The sequence below is a fragment of the Chenopodium album genome, chromosome 5 (assembly GCF_948465745.1).
Source record: "Chenopodium album chromosome 5, dcCheAlbu1.1, whole genome shotgun sequence".
NCBI lineage: Eukaryota > Viridiplantae > Streptophyta > Magnoliopsida > Caryophyllales > Amaranthaceae > Chenopodium > Chenopodium album.
In genome coordinates, this window is record NC_137838.1 from 46,770,382 (window position 1) to 46,783,266 (window position 12,885).

At 38.2% G+C, this 12,885-nt stretch overlaps 1 protein-coding gene across 1 annotated transcript; it reads right to left on the reverse strand.

Moving 5' to 3' along the window:
• Positions 1-9,999: 9,999 nt before the first annotated feature.
• Positions 10,000-11,803, reverse strand: LOC145632871 (uncharacterized). Its single transcript, XM_081685200.1, has 4 exons — positions 11,637-11,803; positions 11,438-11,551; positions 11,252-11,353; positions 10,000-11,203 (listed from the first exon to the last, which is right to left on the reverse strand). The coding sequence occupies exons 1-4, from the start codon at positions 11,801-11,803 to the stop codon at positions 10,000-10,002; spliced, it is 1,587 nt and encodes a 528-aa protein (XP_081541326.1).
• Positions 11,804-12,885: the final 1,082 nt, after the last annotated feature.

Sequence of the window (12,885 nt, forward strand, 5' to 3'; positions counted from 1 at the left end):
CCTTCATCTCGTGAACGGTTTACAAGTTCCTAAAACTTGTTGGCGACTCTATTGCTCTATCTTCTTTCCCTTTGGACGCCACCGTACTTTCGTGTATGATCACAGTGGGGTTCAAGCTAGGGATAATGCTTGAAATATTCCCTACAGTTTTTGGCGACTCTACTGGGGAGGATTTCTATTTTAATTCCTGAAATTTGTTTCGACAATGATTTAGAATGAGTTGATGAGGCTCGAAAAGTTCTAAGTATTTCATGTGCGTAATTTTGATTAACATTATTGTCATATGCATAAAAAAGATCTCATTGGAAAGACCATCCGTAATGAGTTAAAACATAGGATTATTCACACGTAGGAAATTTGAGGAATATCTTTCACAACTAGGATCGAAATAATGCTGCGCGAAAATGGAAAATTTTATCGAGCACAGAAAGCTGCTGAGGCATGTAGGAACTAGCGTCAGCGAACAAAGATTAGCGCCAATATTTTGACTTTAGCACAATACGACAGCCTCTCTCGCCAGGCGCTAAAGCCAAAGCTGGGGCTGGCCTCTGTTTGTTGGCGCCAAGTTCTTCCAATACCGAGCAAGAAATATGCGTTCTAATTTTGACCAGTTTTTAGCACTGTTTGCTCGATCCTACTTCTTGATTTAGTTTTTTCTCACATTTCTGAAACCCATATGTGTTCTATATATGGGCATAACCCTTTGGGAATTCATGCTCCATCTATCTGATTGAACGCCTTGAGCAACAAAGGGTACATCTGATAATGTTAAATTCACTAAACCATGGAAGCGAGTTTTTCTTAACTCACGGTGTCCCATCCACTCACGCTAACCCTTCACGGTTAGGCTTCCGCGCGGTTCATCTGGACAATTAACCATGGACCCTCTATGGACTAACCCATATCCCGAACTTTAGAGAACTGGAGCCATGGTTAGGTTGCAAACTCATTGCATCACGTTATGCCTACTTGACTAATTGGTTGTGCATTCTCTATGTGTTTTTTCCTAACTGTTTGTTTGACTTGTGTTAAGACAAAAATGGCTAAAAAGACTTTCCTTTTCCACGTTACTTGGTCGAGGAGAGAAGGGCGATTAATCAAGGACTAACTCTTTATTCAAGTCTTACTTTTTGATAAACCGATTAGTCAAAATAGGAAAGCTAAAAAGATAATGGCAACTCAAGAGGAAGTTAATGAACTTATGAGTCAATTGACTGACGTGACTGAGGCATTAAGGGCTTTAACCCTAAAAATTCATGACCCTTTGAAGCAACAACAAATTAACCTTATGCAAGAAAGCTTGAGCAAGCTATCTAGTGGCATTAGTTCATAAGGGGTCTCGCTGGAAAAAGAACTTCTTCCGCATAAGTTCAATGCCAACAACATCCAAAAATTCAAGGCAACAGATAACCCTTACTTTCATCTAAGAGCTTTTGAAACCATAATGAACATTAAGGGGATTGATAAGAAAGTCTTTTATTCTTTGTTTTCTTTATCTCTTGAGACCGTTTGTCAACAATGGTTCTTTTCCCTTGACAAAGAGAAAACCTCTTCATGGGAGTCGATAACAAACGCTTTCATAGATAGATATAAGTGCAACATTCAAGACGAAATAAACCACAGACAACTTGAGATGTTAAAACAAAAAGAAAACGAAGGGTTCACTTTTTTCTTTAACAAATGGAGGGAAACTTCTGCTAATATGGTCAAGGTTCCTACCGAAAAAGAATCCGTGAGGATGTTTATCAAGAATCTCCAAGGGAAGTATTCACATCACTTAAAATACCAACACATCTTGAATACTTTCGAGGCTGTGTATAATATAGGCATCAACATTGAAGATGACCTTCTAAAAGATAATAGTACGAGAGGAAAGAAGAACGACCATCCTTCTTCTTCCTCTCCCATTAATGAATTGCATGCTACGAACGCCTCAAAATCACGAATCCAAAGGTCGAAAAGAGTGTTCACTCCACTTGGTATGAGTTATGAAACAACTTTCGAGAAGCTACACCACAAAGGACTAGTCATGCCCATAGGGCCTATCAAAGATCCAGTTCCAGAAGCCAAGCCACCCAAATGGGATCCTAATAAGCACTGCAAATATCACCAAGGAAAGGGTCATGATACTAAGGAGTGTTGGAAACTCAAAGAAGGTATTCAAGATCTGATCGACAACAATGAAAATTCCGAGATTCTAGCAATCGAAGAAGATCAAACATCCTTCGATCCATCACTTCTTATCACACCTGTAGGTGAGCCCATGATCGAGACAGCTTATATAACCTCTCTTGATGAAGTGGCCATGATCAAAGAGGATGAAAGTCTTGTCTTAGATTATATCAGGGAAGACTCGTCAAGCCTAAAAGAGGACGTTCAGAAACTACAAGATGTCGTTGCCATGCTCTTGAATGTTGTACAAGGACTAGCAAATCGAGTGATGGTTATCGAACAAAATTCTCGCCAAGGATTTAATGAAGAACTAAATGCTCCTAATCCACGGGAAAAATGGACCATTGAAGTACACACACCAATAGAATGACTTACAATGAAGCTTTTGACTGTCTTCACGATCAAGGTCTTAATCACCCCATTGGTTCCAGTCAAGACCCTCCGCCTGAAAAACGGTATCCCAATTGGGATCCAAAATCTTATTGTCGATACCATAGAGGTCTTGGTCATACTACCGAAATGTGTCTCGCCCTAAAGGATCGTGTTCAAGACCTCATTGATTCAAATCTCCTTCATGTTCCTCCGCGCGACAAGTAGGCCAAGATTAGTAACGATAGTAACAGTGGCTCTAAAGTAAATAAGAATGACTATCCTTCTTCTTCCGAAAACACCTACTCTAGTAACAGTGTTTGTACTTTCGACCTTAATGTAATCTTAGCCATGGATAATCGAGGATTTAGAAAGCAACTAAGAAAGGATTTCACCCCTATTGGAATTAGCTACGATGATGCTTTCGATCTACTCCATGCAAAGGAACTCATTACTCCCATTGGACCTATTCAAGATCCGCCACTTGAGAAGAGATTGCCTAGTTGAAACCCAAATGTACGCTGCAAGTACTATCAAGGTAGGGGTCATACTACCAAGAGCTGTTGGAAGCTAAAGGAAGCAATATAATATTTGATCGACAATAACGGGCTTCCAATACCTCTTGTCGGCAAGAACACTAGTGATGATGAGCCAAGGGACAAGAGGCAAGCTTCAACGACAAGATTTCATGATCTTTTTTCTATTTTTTATTCAGCTTTTCCCCAATAATTCTAGCATAGGCACCTTTCTATTCTCTTTAGATTTATTTTGTAGGATCATTATTTCTTTTCCTTAAATAAAATGAGCATTTTATTTTTTTACATATGATCATCATTGCATTGCAAAAAATAAAAAAAAAAAAAAAAAAAAAAATCTATGTCAAACTAAGCACAAGGTATACCAATGATTTGAGGCACCCCTTGTAGCCACATCATATTACCTTTCACCCTTCAAATATACAATCCTTTTTCTGATAAGCCACTTTGAGCCTCGTCTAACGATAGACCTTTCTTCTTCAACCCATATCTACCTAACCTTGGGATAGGATGGTGTGCAACTTATGTAGTTTTCATAAAAAGATTGAGTGACTTCAAAAGATTAAAATAGCAAATATTAGCAAAAAAATAAAATAAAAGTGTACAAAAGGGCAAGCGTTCCAATGTCTTTGATAAGAACACGTCTCGGATTGCGTCTCTTATCGAGTGCTCGGTACCGTGCCTGAGAAATATGAATGCCAAGTGAGTGATAGACCGCATGATCGAGATTTCCCACACTTATAAAAATAAAATAAATGCTAAAGCAAAAGAAAGAGCTAAAAAAGAGTAGAAAACCTCAAGCATGAAAATACAAATATTCAATAGCAAAGTTGCACACCTTGGGGGCTTATATAAGGCCTTGAGCCTTTTATCCCTTTTTTTTATAACCTTTAGTCTAACCACGTTACAACCCTTCAAAAGACCTTTTTGAGGTATACACACTTGTGCGAGGTTCGGCTAGAGCTGCGTTAGGCCTGATTCCTAACGGATACGTAGGCAACCTAAGATTGAGGTGCGGTCGTAAAAAACATGCATTCATATTCACATTCACACACCATGATCATATCAAGTGATCTCCAATTCTCATCCCTATTCATGTAGATCTAGACTTGAACGCTTGATCCCTACATCATTAGCTTACCTAACCTAAGAGTCACCATTATTTGGCTCTTCTAAAAATAATATGTTTCCACACACTTAGCCTTTGCGGCCTACTTTAGAATCACTATCACACACGTCATAGATACATGACCAAATATACTTCCCTTAAAAAACCCTTTGTCATGGAATCTTCACTCTTTATTGAAGCATGCGTAGTCATATCAACATCACTCAGTAATCATAATTGTCATTGCATCACGAAGTATGAAGTGCTTAGCCTCCGTGCCTAAGTTACCCAAATACTTTCATCATTGAGTTAACCATTGAGATAGCCTAAGATGGTTTAATCCTTGCACCTTGAGAGATAGTATCAAACAACATTTGATTAAGCTCATTCAACATGCACCTTCAAAAACTTCGCTTCTTTCTTTTTTCGCGTCTTTCTTTTTCGGGAGAAAGTCAGTACCCTCCACAAAAATGACGGAAATTTTTTTCTTATTTGCATTTTCGAGTCACACGATCATAATACAATGCACACACGAGTCATGAGTCACATGTGTCATTTCACTTCGAGTCGAGTCAACCTCAAGTTAATCACAGCGAGTCAAGTTAATACCTTGAGTTGTGTCAAGTCAATGAGTCAAGAGACATTAAACCTTAGGTCAACCCTAAAATAATTAAAGGAAAAGGCAAAGTCCTATAGTCAAAGATAAATACAGGTGCAGCAGAATAGGGAAGACCCTACTTCAGCGCCAGACGAAAACATCTAGCGTCTGACATTAGATTTTAGCGTCTGGCGCTAAATTTCAGCGTTTGGTGACAGAGATAAATCATGGCGCCAGCAACTTTTCAGCGGCAACAGAACGCTCAACCACTCAGAGCAGTATATTTCCACCTCTTTCAGCAATTTGGGGTTCCTTGGTACGCCAGTTAGCCCCTATAAGCAATTTGACATGATTAAGTAGTCGTCTTGATTACACTCGTAATAAGTGATCGACCTGACGAAAGATTGTCTCACTTAGCTTAAAGAGCCTAAACATTGGCTCATTGCAGAGACACCGACATACTGGTTCATAAACAGCAGAGACACTGACATAATGGTTCGCAAGCAGCAAAAGCACCGACGTACTGGCATAGCGGAAGCAAAGTTAAAGTGAGCTTTAAAGATCGAAAACCGTTGGTCTTCGAAAATTTTTCTTCGGAATATCATCGCAACAAACATTCAAGCTCTTTTGTTCAGAGACGCGTGGACATTTCTTTCAAGCTCTTTTGCTTAGAGACACGTGGGCATCCTATTTTCAAGCTCTTTTGTTCAGAGACGCGTGAACATATCATCAAAAGCTCTTTGTTCAGAGACGCGTGGACATTTCTTTCAAGCTCTTTTGTTCAGAGACGCGTGAACATTTTTTTCAAGCTCTTTTGTTCAGAGACGCGTGGACATTTCTTTCAAGCTCTTTTGTTCAGAGAAGCGTGGACATTTCATTTTCAAGCTCTTTTGCTCAAAGACGCATGGGCATCCTATTTTCAAGCTCTTTTGTTCAGAGACACGTGGACATGTATATCAAGCTCTTTTGTTTAGAGACGCGTGGACATGTGTTTCAAGCTCTTTTGGTCAGAGACGCGTGGACATATCATCAAAGCTCTTTGCTCAGAGACGCGTGGGCGTATTATTCAAAAGCTCTTTTGTTCGGAGACGAGTGGACATATTATCCAAGAAGCTCTTTGTTCAGAGACGCGTGGACACATCATTCAGAAGTTCATATTAAAAAGAAGCTCTATTGTTAAGAGACGCGTGAAAATATTTAAGAAGCTACATTGTTCAGAGACGAGTGAACATTAAGACAGCAACATGGCGTTCCATATATTGTGGAAGGTTGTCACAAAAGCAAAATGCAACAAATCGGTTACTTGTAGAGACGTGTGCTCGACGGTGCAAGATACACGTTTCTTAACTCTTTTATCTGTTTAACTACCGCTAGTTTGCAAGTATCGGCGTTACAAGAATGATTTAGGATCGCAGAACGTTCTGAATCATTCTCCGTCCATATCGATACTCTAACATTCGTTTTCAAAACTTGCGGTTTTCCAAACTCAGTCAAAGTGGGGGCTTATGTAGAGACCCAAATGTGTCTCCCCAAAAACCAAACCCGGTGATGAGTACCTTTCACGTCGAATCATAATCGGATGAAGTGAAAGTGTGGAAATTCTAGTGTTGCGGATAGTTTTAATTTCTTTTCTCTTCTCTCTGTTTTTGAAAATCTATTTTAAGAAAACAGCCAGTCCAGTTTTGTTTGTCCATGATATGGGTCCAATAGTAGTGTAGTTGGATGGGGCTCGAAAAGAGATTTCCAACGATATATTATAAGCCCAATTTCGATAAGTAATGAGGAAATTATGGCCAAATTACTAAACTGGGCTCGGTTTGAGCCTTATATGCGGCCAAATGAACCAGAGGAGGGCCTAATATGGATTTATCATTCCTAATGCAATTAGGAATGTTTTTAGTCTCCCGTAAAAAAAAGGTAATGGTTTTAGTCTTCTAGATTCTTCTAGAAGGTTCTTTTCATTCCTAATTCAATTAGCATTGATAAATGGGCTTTTGTTGACTTTTAGAGTTTTAATCTGAATAAAAGAGTGTTTTTGAGGAAAATACGATTTTATCCTCCTGTACGGTTAAATTTTATCTGATTTTAGAAAACACGTCAAAAATTTAATAAGCGCCAAACCCCAGCCATTAGCGCTTGGAGCTAAGCTTTGCGTCTGGCGCTAATTGCCAGTGTCGGCGCTAATCAAGTTTTATGCGCGTCAGAACTCTGATTTGTTTTTTTCATCTTTTTGGCTTATTTTCTCTATAAATAGCCTTCTAAAAACTCCGTTTTCATTCACCTACAATCATCAATTCTCTTATTCTCTCTAAAGCTTTTCTCCCTCTTTTCTGAACCTACCCTCTTTTCACAAAATTCCGCATTCACAAGACCTAGATACACCTAGAATTATTCGAAGTTGCCTTTGCCCTAGACGTGAAAGGTTTTATTTTCTGAGGGTTTGGTCCCTAATCTCTCTTTCAATTATTTAATTTAATTGTTTATTTATTATTTTCTTTGAAGTTACTAACGTGTGTATTTTGTTATTAGAAAGAGGTACGAGGCATCCAAGTAAGTACATTAATAGTTTTTATTGATATTATGATGTAGAAATCATGCTTGAGTTGTTATTATGATTCCTAGTATCATGTAGGATGTTTTCCATAATTTGATGTTTAAGGTGACAACAATAAATTCCTAGTATCATGTTTAGGGTAACTTTAATATCAAGTATGATTAAAAGTATGATGCCTTTTATGTTCTTCCTAATATTTATGATTGTTAGTATCATATTAGGATAAAGTTTTGATTTTTAAAGTTTAGTGACATGCTAGGGTTTGTTATAAATCTTGTTAGTATCATGCCTAGGATCTTGCTATTAATTTTATGCTTTAATATGTTTATTATTGTTGTAATGGTTATGATTTATTTATTTATATGATGTTGCTTGATATATATTTATTGTTATTGCTTGATCACACCTTTTATGCATGTTTAAAGGGAATTGGTACTTGTAATCACGCTTAATAAGATAATTATTAATAATCTTGTTTAGGGTTAATTATGATTATAATTAAAGTGATCGCCAATAATAGTTTTATTTGTGCATTATATTCAACAAACATAGATAGACAGGTTTAGGGTTAATCCTATTGATTGAATGTTTGTAAGAAAGCGCACATGAATATGATCAGAATAAAGTAGAGGCCTATTATTAGGGAAGGTTCAATCTCTTTTAGGTTAGATTTGTACCTTCATCCCCGAACTACCAGTCATGGTTCCAGACCTATTGGAGTTGACGATCTCCTGGATCGTTAAGGGGTGTAACCTTCACCTCGTGAACGGTTTACAAGTGTTTTTTTTTGGAAAGTAAGAAAGTATTATAAATCAGTAACTGTACAAATGTACAAAAAGATACACCCTGTCAAAACATGGCAACTCCAACCTACACAAGCCTAAAAAGAAAGGCAAACAACCCCCATCTGAATCAAGGGATCCTGATCACCTTCTAGGAAGGGTACCAGGACACACAAGAAACAGAAAAACCAAATTAAGATACCCCTAGTACCTTCTAGGAAGGGCACAGGGAGACTAGAACCTGCACAAAACAACACACTAACCCATAACAACCAGACCAACATACAACATAAGACAACTAGACCATAATTTTAAGCTGATGGAGCCATCTACAGCCAGCAGTTGTCCAAGTATGATTGATAAGCTGCTGCCCTGTAGTCACCATCTCCCTTCTAATGACTTTAGCAACAAACTCAGGCTGGAGAACAGCATTATGCCACAAAGCATGATTTCTAGGTATCCAAATACTGTAAACAACAGCAGCCAGGCTAGCAAGAATCAAGTTCTTCTGAATATGGTTCTTTCCCTCAGCTTTCCAAAGCTTCCAGGTGTGATGAATATCAACTTGATCTTTGTCAAACCCAATCCATTGGGATATAGCCTTCAACACCTTCCTGCTGAAACTACAGGAGAAAAAGAGATGATTGCAGTTCTCCACAGCATCACCACAGAGCAAGCAATCACTGCCATTACTCACCCCATATTGAAAAAGTTTATCTCTAGTTTTAAGCTTTCCCAATACAGCAAGCCTAACAATAAAGGTATGCTTTGGGATATTGAAATGATTCCACACCCATTTATACCATTGAACCTTGTCCAGATCACCTTGCAACCAGTGATAACCATCAATAATTTTGTACTTCTTATTCAGCCAGCCTTTAGAATCAAAACAATGTCTCAACTCATTTTTAACTTTGCATAATAATTTCCAAGCCCACCCAACATCTTTCTTTAGAACATAATCCCACCCATTATCACCTTTAATGTACACTGAATGAACCCATTTAACCCATAAAGAATCAGTTTTCTTGGCTATCTTCCAAACATAAGAGCCCTGAGCAGCTTTATTCCACATTCTGCAGTCTTTGATACCAAGACCACCTGCCTTCTTAGGTCTGCAGCACCAATCCCAAGCAATTGGAGGGGTAGTAGACAATACAGCATTACCACTCCATAGAAAAGCTCTGCATAATTGGTTAATCCTATCAATGACTGATTTAGGAAGCAAAACACATTGAGCCTAGTAAGTATGCGGACTCATCAGCACTGCATTGATTAGAGTGACCCTAGCTGCATAAGAAAGATTCCTGCTACTCCAACAATGAAGTCTGACCAGCATCTTATCAATCAAGCTATCATAATCTACCATTTTCAAATACTTGGTATTTAAGGGAATCCCTAAATACCTAAAAGGCATATCACCCTTCACAAACCCAGAATGGCCCAGAATACTGTCTTGGTCAGATTGATGAACATTACCAAAGTAAATTGCAGTTTTCTCCAGATTGTCTTGCAAACCAGATCTAGCTTTAAAAGTTTTAAGAGCTTTAATTAGGAGCTTGACAGACTCATTATTCCCATAAGAGAACAACATCAAATCATCAGCAAAAATCAAATGGTTTAAGGCAAGCTCCTTACATCTTTGGTGATATTTGAATCTCCTCATCTTCCCAATTTTCTTCAGTAATCTGGATAAGTATTCCATCACAATAACAAATAAAAGGGGAGACATAGGGTCACCTTGCCTAATTAACTCCTTTTTTCCCTTTAAAAAAACCATAAGAACCACCATTAAGCATAAGAGAGAAAGTAGGAGTAGTAACACATTGCATTACCCAAGATATGAATTGAGTGGGGAACTTCAAAGCAATCATCATTCCCTAGATAAACTCCCAACTAATAGAATCATAAGCCTTCCTAAGATCCACTTTGACAGTACATCTAGGGGGCTTCCTTTTATTATTATAAGCCTCTAGCATATCTTGACAGATAAGGATGTTATCTAGAATAGATCTTCCAGAAACAAAGGCACCTTGACAATCATCAATTAGGTCAGGGAAAACCTCCTTCAATCTAGAACAGATCATTTTAGAAATGATCTTATATACCACATTACAACATGCAATAGGCCTGAATTGAGTGACCTTATTAGCATGTGCAAACTTAGGGATCAAGGTCAGGGTAGTGGCATTTATCTGTTTAAGAAGCTTACCAGCATTGAAAAAATCCAGGACAGCATTAGTAACATCATTACCAATAATATGCCAGGCAGCTTTGAAGAATTTGCTGGAAAACCCATCAGGACCAGGAGCCTTATCATCATCAATACTCCACAGAGCAGACTTAACATCATTCTCAGAAAAGGCTCTACAAATAGCCAACCCTTGTTCATCAGATAACCTATTACCCTCATCTATAACTGCAGAATGAATGTTGCCCTGCATCCCAGCTCCAGTTCCATGTAACCCTTGGTAATACTCCAAGAAAGCCTCACACACCTCTTTAGGGTCAGAAGTCACCTCCCCCATATTGTTCACAATGGAATAAACATTATTCTGAAGTCTTCTCTTCCTAATAATAGCATGGAAGAAAGCATAATTCATATCACCTTCTTTGACCCAATGAACCTTGGCTTTTTGTTTCAAATAGTTGTATCTATCCAGGCGAGTTTTAGCATACCTCACTCTAGCTTCCCTCTCCATATCAATCAGGTTCTCATTATCAGGCTCAGCTTGAAGTTTCACTTGGATTTCCAGCAAAGCCTTCTCAGCTACAGCATCCTCAGTTTCAATACAAGAGTAGTTCACCATCTTCAAATTTTTTAAAACTTTTTTCATTTCTTTCAGATTCCTAACACATTGGAACATTAAAGTTCCATTAACATTGATCTCCCAGGCTTCCTTAACAGCATCAAAAAAATTTGGAGAATCCACCCAAAAATTAACAAATCTAAAGGGCTTCTTAACTTGAACACCAGAATCAAACAAGTTCAAAACACAAGGGCAATGATCCATTAATCCTTCAGGGAAAAAAGTAGCCTGCATATCTGGGAGTCTATCCATCCACTGACAGTTAACAATGATCCTATCAATTTTAGTACAAACACTATCACATCCAGCTTGCTTATTTCACCAAGTATAGAACATTCCCCCAGCAGCCCAATCAGTAAGATTGTTCTGTCTAAGGCAATCTCTAAAAGGCTCCACTTCAGTCAGAGAAACATGACTACCAATCCTATCAGTCAAATTCAAGATATTGTTAAAATCCCCACAAAGAACCCAAGGAATGTTCACACTTTAACCTATCTCAGTAATTTACTCCCAAAGCTTAAGCCTAGCCATAGCCTCATTCAAGCCATAGATCATAGTGCAGAGAAAACTAACACTAGTGCCCTTATGACTGACCTGTAGGTGAATTAACTGTTCTTCACACCTAATCACAGACACATCAAAAATCTGAGGCATCCCAATAACCCAAATTCTGCCCCTTGTGGTGAGAGTAATTAGCACAAACTGACCAATCACTCCCCAGTCTATTAAACACCACTCCAAACTTCTCAGCCTTCACCTTTGTTTCAAGAAGCCCAAACAGACCAACCCCATGATGTCTAATGAACCATAAGATATCATAGAGTTTACTAGCCTTGTTTAGACCTCTCACATTCCAGAATCCAATTTTATCCATGGAATGAATAAGAGAATTCCCCCTCCTCCAGTATACTGAATCTATTACCACTGCTACTGATCAGGATAACACCAGGTTTCAAACTTTGAGGTTGCTGATCTCCATCATCATCCTGTTGAGAAACAGTCGAATTATCATTTCCATTATTAACCTTCTGAGTATCAGCCTTTTGCACAGGTTTACAAGTTCCTAAAACTTATTGGCGACTCTTTTTCTCTATCTTCTTTCCGTATGGACGCCACCGTACTTTAGTGTATGATCACAGTGGGGTTCAAGCTAGGGATAATACTTGAAATATTCCCTACAGTGTTTCACTTTTATTTGATTCAAAATGCATTGTTTGAATGTGTTTGAATTTTCATTTGATTTAATTAGCTTCGTTGAAAGCTAGGTCTTTCATTCGATTCAAACAATTATGTTTGAATGTGTTTCGAATTAGGGTAATTAATACCCTTAGGGTAATTAAATTCATTCGTCTAATTGGACTCTCCAGACATTTAACACGTGTCACTTAGATATGCCCCCATGGAAATGGCGGCCTTCAAGGACAAAACTCCTAGGCCGCCGCAAAACGGCGCTGCCGTAATCCCTAGGTCATTAAAAATCTAGGATAGGCACTTCCTAAGACCCTATAAATAAGGAGATTCCCGCACTTATTGGGACAGTCTTTTGACACCTTGAAATTTACGTCTTAATCATTAAGGCATTTATTGCTCTCTAAAACAGAGAACACCTGAGCTTGGAATCCGAGCAAATACCTTTCTTTCCACACGTTTTTACTCTGATTACATACTAACTTAATCTTCGGAGGCGGACCTCCGACCATACAAAGCTCTGTTTGTTTTGCAAGTACAAGCGATCTTGACGAATCCAATCTTTGGGTTGTAACTCTCCCAAGGGACACAAAAATCCTAAAACCTGTTTGACTTATGTTTGATCCATAAAGCTTTGTTTGAATGTGTTTAACTTTTATTTGATTCAAAAAGCTTTGTTTGAATGTGTTTGACTTTCATTTGATTCAAAAAGCTTTGTTTGAATGTGTTTGACTTTTCTTTAATTCAAAAAGATTTGACTTTCATTCG